The sequence below is a fragment of the Triturus cristatus genome, chromosome 3_1, assembly GCF_964204655.1.
Source record: "Triturus cristatus chromosome 3_1, aTriCri1.1, whole genome shotgun sequence".
Lineage (NCBI taxonomy): Eukaryota > Metazoa > Chordata > Amphibia > Caudata > Salamandridae > Triturus > Triturus cristatus.
This window is the reverse complement of record NC_140583.1, coordinates 743,349,779-743,364,231: the sequence shown is the minus strand read 5'-3', so window position 1 is coordinate 743,364,231 and position 14,453 is coordinate 743,349,779. Positions and strand designations below refer to the sequence as shown.

The 14,453-nt window shown below is 42.2% G+C and overlaps 1 protein-coding gene across 1 annotated transcript in view; it reads right to left on the bottom strand.

The window, feature by feature from the left end:
• The window catches only part of LOC146860906 (mucin-5B-like), an 814,361-nt gene that overhangs the window by 137,172 nt on the left and 662,736 nt on the right, over window positions 1-14,453 (bottom strand). The window contains exons 27-29 of the mRNA XM_085644901.1: window positions 8,452-8,489; window positions 7,236-7,391; window positions 1,002-1,289 (exon numbers count right to left, since the gene is read on the bottom strand). Coding sequence (XP_085501027.1) covers window positions 1,002-1,289; window positions 7,236-7,391; window positions 8,452-8,489 — 482 coding nt within the window. The remainder of the gene's footprint in view (window positions 1-1,001; window positions 1,290-7,235; window positions 7,392-8,451; window positions 8,490-14,453) is intronic.

The following is a 14,453-nucleotide window of genomic DNA, read 5'->3' as shown; positions in this document are numbered from 1 at the left end:
CAAGAAGATCTGACTACTACACCCAAATCCTTGGGAATTCAACTGGCTCTCCATTGTGGCAAGGAGCATATTAAAATGTATACATTTGTTTACCGTACACACAAACAGTACACATATCTATTTATGGAAAGCCCCGTATTGTCTTTCAACAGAACTGACAATTTCTGTTACCTCTCGCCCCTCTCGGAAGCACTAGCTGTCAAGACAAAAGCACTTCACCAACCCTTCTTTGGAAGTGGTCCTACAGTCTGGAACTCCATTCCATTTCCCCTACTCAGTGCTAATACGGCGTACAATGCTTTCAAGAGACATCTCACAACCCTTCTCTTTCAGAACCACCTCACTCGCTGAACATTATACTATTTTATGCCCAATTAACAATGTCAAATATATGTGTTTCTATCATTGTCTTTTTGTGTATATACTTTGATATAGCAGTTTTTTTCCTTCAACTGTATATACCTACTATATTTTAACTTTTATCTGAAAAGAATTCAATATCCCAGGGGACCAGATTTTTGCTTCACAAAACAAGAAATGAATAAATAAAAATACGGGAATTGGTTCATGACATCAGCAAAGGCCACACACTGTCACAGGGGAATGCTGGGTATAGCCAAAGTACATGCTTTGTGTGCTTTTGGTCAAGTTAACCAGGTGTAGGGTAAGGCTAAATGTCATTGGAGATGGATGGGTGTCTTAAGAGAAATATTCAAACTCTCAGCCAAGGTAACTCATCAAAAGCCTTTAATCAAGAGCCTTTTATTGTGTCACGTATTTCAACAAACAACCACTTTCTGCATCGCTGTCATACATCACTGTGCCAGTCCGCTCAATGATTATTAATTGCGTAACTCAAGGAACACTTTTTTTTAATCAAGTTCTTCAAACAGATTCAACTCCCTCAATGGTAACTAGAAAGATGAGACTTTCTGGAAAAAAAGCACTATTAAATCTGACCATAGTGTTTATGGGTTTCAAAATGTTAAACTGTAACGTACCAGCCGTAGTGGAAGTGGATTGCTGGATGCTAGTAGTAGACATACGACTGCTTAGAGATGCTGTGCTGCTCTCAGTGCTCCTTTGAGAAGTTAGAAGGTTCCCGCTGTTGCTGGAAGTAGCTGAGGTATTCTTATTTATTCCATTAGTAGATGACATGTTGTTGCCACTGTGACTTGTGGTTGAAATGCTTCCACCACTGTGACTTGTGGTTGAAATGCTTTGACTGCTGGCATGAGTTGTGGAAACAATAGGTTGTGTATTTTTAGAAGGAGATACAGTTGTAGATTCTGATGAAAAATATAGAAAAATAGAAACATTAGACCTTATGACAAATACTTAATCTAGAATGTAATGCCTATGGTCCTACCCCACTTTCTGATCACCAGTCAATGATTTTGAAGCTTATAACACTAGATATTTTACTCCTGAAGTATGTTGTCGTACTACCAGTGGTGCTATGTTGTAATATTGTAATGGTCAATTACTATGTCTTGTGGTAATAAAGAGCTCTGTGCATTTTTAACTCCATCTGGTTGCTTATTTCCCAATCTAAATAATTCAGGAGCTATTGCTAAAGCAGGGTGAGAGAGGTGGTAGTATGAATTTGTTAATCAATCTATTTATTTATGTTGATTGGTCAGAAGTAGTCCCCTTAAAGGTGCTGGTCAGCGTACCTAGTTATACAACACTAAGCCAAAGCCGGCATTACATTCAGACATAGGGAGATTCTAAACATGCTGCTTCCTGTGTCTGAAATCAATTTGTCTGTTTCCCTACTCGCTTTACAGCAGGCAGAGAAACAGACAAATGCTCCACTTTCAGCAAGCAAGAGCATTTCCACAGCTCTCACTTGCTGAAAGTGGAGAGCTTTCTATCACTTGACAGGAGCGGTTAGAGCTCCCACGAAGCTACAGCAAACAGCTATGTCCCGGGGGTGGGCACCCCAAGACATAGCATGATCCAGCCCTGGGGGCTCCAGGAGGGGTCTGTGACCCCTCCTATGTTGTAGTAGGGCCCACCTTGGGGAGGTGGTGGTACCCGGGCCATGGGGGGGGGTCCATGAAGCCCCCAATTTATCTTTAACAATGTGGCCCCAGTGAGGTGGTAATCCCCCGGGGCATCTGAGTGGCCCTCCCTTTAAAAACCTGTAAGCCCTGAGGAAGTGGTAGCCCCCCACAGATTTATGAGCCCTAGGAGAGGGGGCCTATGTGCCCCCCTCCTTTAAGTTCCACATGCTCCCAGGACCTGGCCCACCCACGGGCCTATTACTGAAGAAGTGCAGGAGTTGCAGCTCCAGCATGGCCTATGCCAACATTCTTTTTCAAAAGATGTTTTTTGCCCTGCCCGGGTCCTCTGGAACCCCCCAAAAGAGGCCCTGTGGGTCAGTGTATTCTTACTAACCCTGGGCGTAGTTCGCGAAGTAGCACTACGCGTAGATACGCAAAGTGCACTTCGCACTACGCGAGCTACACGTAGTACTTCGCGAACTGCGTAGTACCCTGTTCGCACTGTGTAAGATGCCGTTTTCAATGATTGCACAGTGCGGACAAGCATCCGGCACTGTGCAATCATTGAAAACGGCATCTTGCACAGTGCGAGCTGTAGTTTTCTGCCGCTCAAGTAGATTTTTACTCGAGCAGCAGCTTTCTCAACGCGGACTGGTAGTTTCTCATCGCCAGCGGTCGTGAGCATACGCGACCACGCGCAATGAGAAACCTGAGGTTTGTTTTCCACGCTCGCGATCGGCAAGTTGATGTTGCTGATGGCGAATGAGGAAAAAGTCTCGTCGGAATGTCATTTTGCTTGCTCGCGGTCGCCAACTTGACGTTGAGGACCGGGAGCAAGAAAAAAATGACCACTGCACTACGCTACGCTACACGTGTTTGCACTGTGCTATGTGCAATTCACGTAGTGCGAAGTAGCGCAAACTACGCGAGCGTAGCGTAGTGCTTTGCCCAGGGTTAATTCTTACCCTGCCCCCTTTTATTTTTTTATTTTTTGGGGGACTTGGCTAAAGCTGAGTAGCAAGATGGCAGCCAACACTTCCTGGTTTGAAGTGCTGGCACCCAATCAGATCTCAGCATGAGATCAGGATGGGTTCACACGGCCTTTGTGTCCCTATATATACAAAATTGGATTTTCCTCACTATTTCAAAAACTACTGGACAAATTTACACCAATTTTCAAAAAGGTCAGTTTCACGATCAACAGTTACCATTCTGCCAAATTTGGTGTAATTCGATTCAGCAGTTAGGTCTGTAGTCGTGTCTAAAATCTCTATGGCATTTACCATGGGGAAAACGTATTTTAGGATTCTCCCCCTTTTTCTCGGCCCCCGTTTGAGGGATGACCACGAAACTTTCAAGGCAGCAGCTAGATTGAGCTTCACACTCGTTTTGAAAATTTCACAAGGGTTTGTCAAATGATGCCAAACGTACTGACAAATTAAAAAATGCTCTTTCTCTGGAAACCAGGTCCTAACTATGACTAACTACTGGCATCCACCAGTATGGTATAATTGGTCATATATATATATTTATATCTATATATATGTATACCATGTTTCCATAGGAAAAGCGTTTTTTGACTTGCCTATATCTTTGGCATCATTTGATAAATCTTCATGAAATTGTCCCAAACAAGTGCACAGGTGATTCTAGTTGTGCATGGGAAGTTTCAGAGTGACCCATTAAGTGCAAGGGGTTGGTGAGAAAAGGGGGGGGGGTCAAAAAGAGTACATTTCCTATATTAATTCCCATAGGAGTTTTGAACACAACTGCAGCCCAAAATGCTGAACGGAATTATTCCAAATTTGGCAAAAAATAGGTTTTGTTCTTCAGATTGCACTTTTTGTTATTTGGTGTAAACCCGATTAGTAGTTTTTGAGAAATTAAAAGAAATCCACATCTATATCTAGTACTGTGAGGCCATCGCGATGACTTTGCGACTAATGAGAGCTCGTGCAGAGCTCTGATTGACTGCTAACACTTCAATCAGGAAGTGTTGGCAGTCATCTTGGGACTTGGATTCAGCCGAGTCCCATAAAAATGCAGGAAAATAGAAAAGGGGTTAAGGTACAAATACTCCGACCCTCTAGCTCTGGATAAATATAAGGACATTTTTACCAAACAAGGAAGAACTTACTTCATATAGCTAAGAGAAATTACCCTTGTTTGGTGGAGATTTACTTTAGTCTTGTTGTCCTCTCAATAGGAAGATTCATGTTATCACAGATTTCTGGATAAGGATGCTGAAGGAACAATCACATTGCTGAAATGCACACAAGGCCAGTGGAGACATTTCCTTGTCGTCCATTGCACAGATGTAGTGTAGTCTACACACTGGACATTTACCCAATGAGGTAGCAGTTACTTATTGACCAGAAGAAAGTACTCCAGTTGAGTAGATATTTTGTGCAAATCTGTGGACTCTGTGGTTAATGGGGCAGGTGCAGTTTCATTGTGGCCCAGTTACTCACACAGCTACTGACATGCTCACACAGATACTTAGACACCCACCCACATAGTCAGACACCAACTGACAAACCCACTCAGACACTGATACACCCACTTACAGACCCACTCAGACACTCACACACCCACTAACAGACCCACTAACAGTTCTACTCAGAAACTCTCACAAGCACCCATAGAACCACTCAGACACTCCTGCACACACTCACAGAACTCATGCATCCACTCATGGACATGCTCAGACTCTCTCACAGCCACTCAGGCACTCATGCATCCACTCATGGACACACTCAGACACTCTCACAGCCACTCACAGACTCACTCAGTCAGTCACTCATTTATCCACTCAGACACTTAGGCACTAACTAAGATACCCAGTCTGACACTCATGTATCAACTCACTGACCCACTCAGTCACTCACGCACCCACTTAGAGACCCACATAGCCACTCAGACATCTAGTCACAGACCCATAAAGCGAATCACACTCCCAAAACCACTCACTCACCCAGTCACAGACCCATACAGCTACTCACACACGCACTCATTGACCTATACAGCCACTCACAAACACACATTCACAAAGGGTACAGGTTACAGTTAGGATTTTTTTTTTAAACTTCGAAATTCACTTAAAAAACAAAGGTTATAGGGACGTTATAGTTAAGAATTCACAATAATAAACCTTAGGCTTTCACTGCAAAAAACAAAGGTTAAAGGGACGTTATAGTTAAGAAACAAAATAAAAAAGCCTTAGAAATTCACTGAAAAGGCGAAGGTTACAGGGACGTCATAGTTAGGCTCAGATTTCACTTGTATGAAACCATAGAAATTCAGCAGTTATAGTTACCTGAGCTAACTATTACTTACGCCCTGTAATGTACTGCTTAGGACCTCACATATTACATCATTCATGACATGGTCAGTGACATCACTCATGACTCACTGATGATTTATATACGTATATGGTGGTAGCCAGTAGGTAGCTATAGTTAGGACCTAGTTTCATAGGAAAAGTGCGTTTTTTGATTTGCTAATAACTTCGGTGCCATTTTACGAATCTTAGCAAAATTTTCAAAACTAATTGAGCAGTCACTTCAGGTAGATCCGCGGATCTGGCCACATTTGTTTTCTAAAACGAAGCTCCGGTCCGCGGGTGAGCCAGGTCCCTGGGGCAATTAGACATTTGGATGCAGGGGCCCCCGCTGTCCTGGGACCATCACCTCCCCAGGGATTATAGTTTAAAGTACAGGGGTCACACTGCCCCCCACATAACCTGGGACTGCCACCTACCTGGGGCTTTATTATCATTATAATACGCGGGGTGCTCCAATCACCCCATGCAGCACCATAGATTGCCACCTCCCCGGGGCTATTTTTTTTTAAGTGGAGGCCACCCGGCCCCCTTGCAGCTCCGGGGACTGCCACCTCAGAGGGGGCTACACTTAAAAAGGCGGTGGGGCTCTCCAGCCCCCCATGCAGCACAAGGACCCCCACTTCCCTGGGGCTATATTTACAAAGATGTGTGAGGTGCTGCAGCCCCCCCCCACACAGCCCCAGTGACCGCTACCTTCCCAGGGCTAGTATTCAAAAAGTGCGGGGGCCACGTGCCCCCCCAGTGCCCCAGGAACCACCACCTCACTGGACTATTTTAAAAAGTGTGAGGGGCTGGAGAAAGGGTTAGTGGCCTATGACCACCTCTCAGCAATCCAGCTGTGTGGGGCCTACTAGAGGTAACAGTACAGCTAGTTGGTCCCCAGGGACCCTCAAGAGGCAAGGGGATTTCATTCCCCAACCAAGAGCCTGCCAGGAGGAGGGTTTGCGGAGTGGTGGAGAAAGGGTGTGTGGCCTGCGACCACCTCTCAGCAAGCCACTGTGTGGGGCTTACTGGAGGTAACAGGTAGGGTAGTTGGCCCTTAAGGACCCTCAGCAGTGAAAGGGACTTCATCCTCCAACTATAACAGCTGAATTTCTCTGGTTATGTACGAGGGAGATGTCAACCTAACTATAACATGCCTGTAACCTTTATCTTTTTCCTTAAATTTCTAAGGTATTTTAAATGTTTTTTATATGCCAATTCCTAACCATAACGTCCCTGAAACTTGTGGATTTCTCAATGATTATATATATATATATATATATATATATATATATATATATATATATATATATATATATATATATATATATATATATATATATCTTATGACAAAAAACGAGTGCAAGTTACTTTTTTTGGTCCGGATGATATGATGCTCATCAACTGATTACAAAAAAAGGGGTTGGATCCCATCCATGCTGACTGTTAAGTCATGAAGCGTGAAACTGACATTAGTGATACGAAGAAGATTATTGCAGGGAAGCAAGTGGGCTCTCCAGAATTAAAAATTCCCTGCTTCTCTCTGCAGCCCCCTTTCTCAACCGTCCCTGAATCCACTTGACTTCTCTCATCAGGGCAAGAGAACGCCAGCTAATGATGTTAAATAATGTTTTTCCCTAAACTCATTTGTTACTTTTTAAATGTTGTGAGTGAAGGAATGTCTGTATATGTATATCAAGCGTTCCTGACTGTATGGCCTGCTCTGGAAATATGTTAAACATAACATTGTGAAACCCTGCTGCTTTATATGATTTCTGTAACTCACATGTAGAACATTCAGAAAGGGGCTTTCACATAAAAACATTTGCATACGAACACACATCCTAATAGGCATACTGCAGACCGATAATCTACAATTGTCAAGAGAAGCATGATCTGACCTGTAGTAGCTGGAAGAGTTTCGCCACAGAAAAAGTAGTCCCTTTTAATTTGGCCATGTGGCCCACAAGTGGCTGTCAAGCAGTTTATGCCATCTCCAGTGTGGTAGATTTCTTCATGAAGTGTGTATGTTTTTCCACCATAGCAGCATAGGCAGTCTGAGAAGAAGACAGTAGAAAGTTTATCATGAGACATAATCACTCTTCAAGAGGGATCTGGAAGAATTTGTGCAAAACTCAAAACTGGTCCACGATAACGAAAAGCAGTATTTGGTTATTATTCCATGGCCGTTCACACCCTCATGTTCATCTCTTTCCTAAACTCTCCTGGGGGTGAGTTTGAGCTGCAGAGTGAACTATTACATTATAGCTATCTTTGTCACAAGCTAAAACAAATAACCCCATGCTGTGATTCCGACATTCACTGGCATAGACAGCAAAAAAAACTCCTCTCTGGCTGAAAGACCAAATCGAATTATATCAAATGAAATTTTCCTTTGATGGGGCTGTATGTATCTATCCTTGTTTCCTGCCAAAGGCTATACCTCTGCTTTCATGCCAGTACATATTCTGCCACCTCCAAAAGATAATGAAATGCAGGTCATCCACCAGTTACTGACTGCCAAGGTAAAACATGTAAATTGACCTAGCAAAATCCTAGTGCAAGGGAGTATTTTTTGATATTCACTCCTGACCTCTTGCCATCTTGACCTATGGAAAAAACCTGTCTTTTCAAACTATCCTTTGCCTAGCTCATCACCTATTTTCTGTTCTTGTTAGACTGACATTGTATGATTCTAAAAGGATCAGTCTATGTGTATATCTTACAAAATGTTTCCCAAATTAAATACATTTACAAAACAAATAGACTCACTGTAAATTTCAGGTGAGATTAAGTAACCTCCTCTAGAGTCACTTTTTTTTATTGGATTACAAACCTCTACGTCAGTTTTGCATTTCTGTTACATTTGCATAATGAGAATTTTGCACGTCAACTGTGTTACTCTTAATTAGGACATTGTTTAAATTATATTCATTATTTTCTCTGAAGGGATATCATTAAATCAGATAAGTCTACTGGAAATGAAATACTTGAATAGAAATCTACCTAAAATTTGGATTATAATCACGTTGTTAGTAACCATTAGTTAGTTCCCAATTTTGGCCACGTTTTTAGTTACCAACCCATTAAGTCAATCAAAAATTCCGAGAAGAATACCTTGTAGATCATCAGTGCATAAAATGTCACCAGAAGTGCTGCAAACAAAAGAAACATCAATGTTAAAAATATTTTGTAAATATACATTTTATAAAAATATTTTCTGAGGTGAAAAAAGACATTAGTATTCAATTCCCTGATAACTGACGCAAACATATTTTAGTAGCTGTAAATATCGCTGTATTACTTTAAGACTCAACTCCACCATAAACCTGGCAAGTGTGCTAGTGACGAGTAAACTTGTGTCATTCTCAATCTTGTGCTCCTACCAGCAGGACTTCTCTGTTGCCCAGTCATCTGCATGCCTAACCTGACTGAACATAGAACGTACCCATGCACAGCAGGGTAATTTCTTGCCATATAGGTCCTGAGAGATAAATCTTTATATCTCAAAATAATAAAGATGATATTTAGAATTAAGCAAATGAGAGATATTTGGCAGAAACTGGGTTACTAGTTGAGTGGGATGTGAGCCATCATCAAGCTTCAACCACAAGTGAGTCCACATGCAGATGCAAGGTTGTCGGAAGCCTGTTAAGCCCCAGAGGCTTCAGATTAGGAGGCTGGCCAAATTCACTTGGAGTCACTCTGGGTTCTGGGTTCAAGAGATGTAGGTCCAGTCCTTGTCACCCAGGTAAGAAGGCAGCAGGAAACAGGTCAGCACAGCAAAGCAGGAGTCCATCAGAATGCCATACAGCTGAGTGGCAGTCCTTCAGCAGCACAGTGGTCCTTCTTCCTGGCAGAGTATCCACAGGTCCAGAAGTATATGGTGGTGACTGAGGTTCTTCCTTTATACATAGTTGTGCCTTTGAAGTGGGGAGAAACTTCTAGAATCATGCTTTTGAAGTGTACAGATGCCCTGCCTACCTGGCTCTAGCGCCAGAATACCTACAGGGCATATGCAGCCGTTTGTGTGGAGACAGGACACTGCCTATTCAGGTATAAGTGAGGCTGGTCCCAGCTCCTCCCTCCCATCCTGCCACTAATGGTCCATTCAGTCACACCTAAGCTCCCATTGTGTGGGCTATCTAGGAGGAATACACAAAGCCCAGCTGCCAACTACACCAAGGCATGTGACCAAAGACAGTGCACAGGCAACAAATGGCTAAAGGAAGAAAATGTCAACTTTTTAGAAGCGCCATTTTCAAAATTGTTATTTAAAATCCAAATTCACCATGAGTTAGGATTTCAAATTCAGATTCCAGAAACACCAAACATGAACCCATTATCTCTTCCCATTTGGAAATTGCACTTACAAAATGTAATAAGGCAACTCCAATGTTATCCCATGGGAGAGATAGGCCTTGCAGTAGTGAAAAATGAATGTAAGAATTTTTCACTAACAGGACATGTAAAACTTAAAAGTACCTGTCCAAATGTTTACAGACACTGCACTCTACCCCTGGGGTTGGCGAGAGCCTACCTCAGGGGTGACATATATATTAAAAAGGAAGTTTTGGCCCTGGCAAAAGTTGTATTTTGCCAGGTTGAAATGGCAGGTTAAAACTGCACACACAGATTCTGCAATGGCAGCCCTGAGACATGTTAAAAGTGTCACTTAAATGGGCGGCATAATCCGTGATGCAGGCTCACTAGTAGTATTTAATTTACAGGCCCTGGGCATATTTAGTGACTTTACTAGGGACTTACAAGTAAATTAAATATGCCCATTGGATATTAGCCAATGTTACCATGTTTTGAGCTGAGAGAACAAGCACTTTAGCACTGGTTAGCATTGGTAAAGTGTGCAGAGTCCTAAGGCCATCAAAAACGAAGTCAGCAAAAACTGGAATTCTGAAGGCAAAATGTTAGGGGGAAACCTCGCCAAGGATGCCAGGTTTCCACCAAAAATTGGCAGATGTCCCTTCCACTCTATTTAAAATGTATGTCACACCAAAAATGGAAAGATGCCCTGCCTGTCCTGTTTGAAGTATTTAAAAGGCTATACAATCTAAATAGGAAATACAGGACATCTGCCAATTTTTTTTGTAGTATCTCACATCATCCAACTGTAAAATAAATCTTTACAAATGTCTCCCACGCAATCTGCAGAAAAAAACCTTCTTGGATTTATTTACTGATTCATTCTTGTTGCATGAGCAAATGTAGGAGCCAAGATACTAGTGATCCAAGATACTTGGAGATTCCCTGATAGACTTTTCCGTCTTCTATGGCCAGGATTTATAAGTTTTTTGAGAGGAGTTACAGTAGACACCCAATAAATTCCAGTTCCTGGTGCCTTCAAATGCAGGCCTAGCATGCTGCTCAGTACACACACATTAGCATGAGCCACAGCATATTTGCTGCTTTCGTACTGTGTCATGGCAGCTGCAGAAGCAGCCAATAGGGAAGCCAGATGGGGTTCCATTGCTTCTGGGTCAGGAGACCGTATACAGTAAGTGTAGCCTTAAAAGCAGGGGTAGGGAGCTGAGTTACAACAGACACACAATCCATCATATTCTGGAACCTGCAGGGTTTTCTGTCAATGAAAGCACTTCAACGAGTCATCAGGAGTGGTAAGCGATATACGCATGCAATTACAATATAAGAAAATACAATACAAGACATGATGTCCATTTGGGCATTCCCTTGTACTCTATCCTTTCAGTTCAGGACTGTTTTATATCCCTCAGTTTGAGAAGATCCATGACTTTATAGCTTTGGTTCAGTCATTATTGCCCATTAAGTTTGGCTTGGAAAAACCCAAAAGAAAAAGCTCATGCCATGCCCCCAATTATTCAAAATCTGATTAGCGCTTCTTTCAAAACTGTTTGCTTTCTAGATATATTTAAAAGTGCAAAGGTCTCAGCTCATCTAAAAACACACCAGTTCCAGCTAATCAAATGGCCTATAGATGTTTCCGCTTGATCTCCAATTTTCTATATTTGTATTAACTGGTTGAAAAGCAAAGACATTTCAGTTGCAGCACTTTATGAGAGATGATGTTTGACTCCAACTCGATCAAGCTGATTTTGGTACTGATTCATTGCTACCAGTGCTGAGTTGGTGCCTACGGTTGTATGGTTTGGGCAAATGCATTCCTTTTTGAGGATCAGGACTTATATTCATCATCAGACTTTGAGAAAGAAGGAGGATGAGAAAGAATTGAAAAATGGTGACAAATGAGAAAAGCATGGATGAAAAAGAACCTGAAAGAGTGAGCTGAAGTGACAGGAAATGTAGGATTATGGCAGAAAGAGGCCGGAGGTGTAATGAACACTAGGGTCTTGGTATTCATCTGCTGTGACATTCGGCAGCAGTGGGGGCAGGGTAAAGAGAAAATCATTAGGCTTCTGCACAGGATTTTTTTTACAAAATAGTCACTTATTGATATTATTTTGGGAGAAAACAATCTGGCAGACAATCAATAGTGCCAGCGACTGGAGTGTGCTGGAGTCTCATATACCTGTTGGTAGTATTTAATCTCTTGTTGTTAGTGGCGGCTCCTTCGCTAAGGCGGCGGAGCATCCCCCCACTGCTTTTAAGCAGTGTACCTAAAGGAAAAATAAGAGGATAATAACTCAAAGTTATTATCATTTTATTTGTTCCTGCTCTCAGAGCAGGAACGGGGAGGTGTGGTTTGCCCACTCCAAGTGCACATGACACTCTTGGGCCGGCCAAACTGTCTTGCGCACTTTGCATGTTCTCCACGCAGGCTTCATTACAGCCTGGGTGGAGAGCACGCCCAGACCCCCAGTCTCTGGCTGAGCACCGAATGCATTGCAGCATTGTGATTGGTCAGGGGAACCTGGGTGCTTTCTATTTCAGCCAGAGTCCAATGCAGAGAATAGACCTAGAGACGCGGCAATAAGGTACGTTTTTATTTTTTTACATTCCCCCCTGCTCGTCACCCCTGATCCGTGCCAGCTGCCACTGCCTGTTGTCTTGCCTTGTAGAAGTGAGTTTCAGACACCTGCCGTTTGTTGGGCTGAATTCACATTTTAGAGGCTCAATGTGCCCCTCTGCCAACTTTCTCCTCAATAATTATCCTCTTGCTCTGTAATGCACTTATTTTAGCTTCTTTTTTTTAACATTAAGTTTGCCTGATTGCAGGCATCATTTCTTTATGAATTCCCAATTCTACACCTATGTAAATGATGTTTATTTCTTGACCTTGGTTGTTTTAGATTTTCAGCTTTAGTCTCTGAACATTGATGATTGGTGGGTGTAAAATAGTTTTCAAGTGTTGAATTGTAACCTCTACCACTATTGGATACTAAGAAAAGTCATTAAACGGATCAATTACCCTTGCCAAACTCTCAAACTCTCAAACACACTAAGGAAAAGAGGCTATCTTGCAAACAGTCTAAAATACTGTGTCGTGTGGCCACATTAGGCCCAGGCAGGAAAACCATCATTTTACTTGATCACAATTAAAGATGACCTCTTTCTTGAACGTTGACACACTAGTAATCAAACCATAGTTCACCACTGTTCCAAACTAGACAGAAAGCAATCTTGTGCAAATCTGTAGTGGTCTCATGAGGTTAATCGACCTTGAACTGTTAGGCATCACCCGCTCCAGAAGGGAACACAAACAATCCCCCAGAGCCGTTCAAGCCTTGGTGGCCTTGCTGTGCCTTGTCCGTGAGATATACTTGGATTCACAGCGAGCAAGGGACCCACCTCTGGGCATATCCCCAGCCACTTAGGGCCTTAAATTAAACACAAAACAGGTTGGTATGCTTGCAAACATTTTGAAATAATGGCAATCACTCCTGGTAGCATTCTAATCCATTGTTTTTGCCCACTGTGACATTGGTCCATCTCATAAAAAGCAGTACTGACCCTGCTCTTCATGGAAACAGCCATTCCCAAACTGCCAGACGTAGCTTCTCCAAAAGGGCCTTGTTATTTAGGGGGGGGGGTGCCAATTTGCATAATTGCTTCTGCCTAATTACGTAAATATTCTTTTAAAATATGCACATCACAAATCTGAAATTCTGTGCTATATGTGAATGTAAAGTAGATCCTCACTTCCATTTTGTACACAAGGGCACACTTCATTCTAAAAGAAATAGCACAAATGCATAAGTGCAGCAAACAAGAAGTATCCACATTCTGTATGTTTGCGTTATTTCGGTGCTCCAGCGATAGGAATATGATTTTTACGAGAGCGACCTCCGAATAAACCAATTGGCAAATGACCAGTCAGTCAGTTTATCTTTATTCGGCTAGAGAAGCCTTAAACTACATAAATACGATTATAAAAAAGCACATAAATACCGATTCCAGGCGTTATTAAATAGTATTTGAAGCAATTTAACTCACTTACAGCGATAAAAACATTTACATGCAAACGGATGGTATACACTTCTTCCTCGTAATCCATGAGCATCTAATATAATTAGTTACCACAAGGCAAGCGTGCAGTGAGCCTAGCTGGTGCAGAAAGATTAAATATAATTTGTATTGTTTAATATTTGTTTGCTCTGGATTTGGGGCTAAAAACCGTTTCAGATGCAAGGTATACAGAGTGCAAAAAAGCATAAAGTGGACTCGGCTTTGCTTAGAGAAATTGTCAGAGGGGAAACTAGGAAGACTTATAAAAACAAAATCACTGCATTGGGAATGCCACTGAAAAATGAAGGGTATTAAATCTTAAACTAGTGAGAATTTTTTTTATATCAAGCATTTCAGCATTGGAATGTTGAGAGCTCCAGTTAATGCAATGGAGTAGCTTCAAGCTTATAATGGCTGGTATAAGCTTGGAGCTCCAACATTCCTATATTTTTTTTTACTCTTTCTCTCTTTTTATTATAGTCATACAGCCCGCCGTCGCAGGCCCTACTGACCATTAAAGGCCTGTTCCAGCATTTGGCTCATGCCTTTCACAAGGGAGCAGCCCTTTAATGATCTGCTGAGCCCAATACGAAGGGCTCTACGGCTATTAGAACATTCTGCCCCTAGAGGGCAGTGTTCTAATTTGTTAAACAAAGGCCTCTTGTAACCCCTGGGGATTTCAATCCTCTCAGGCTCCGTGAGTCCTTTTGTTCACAGCA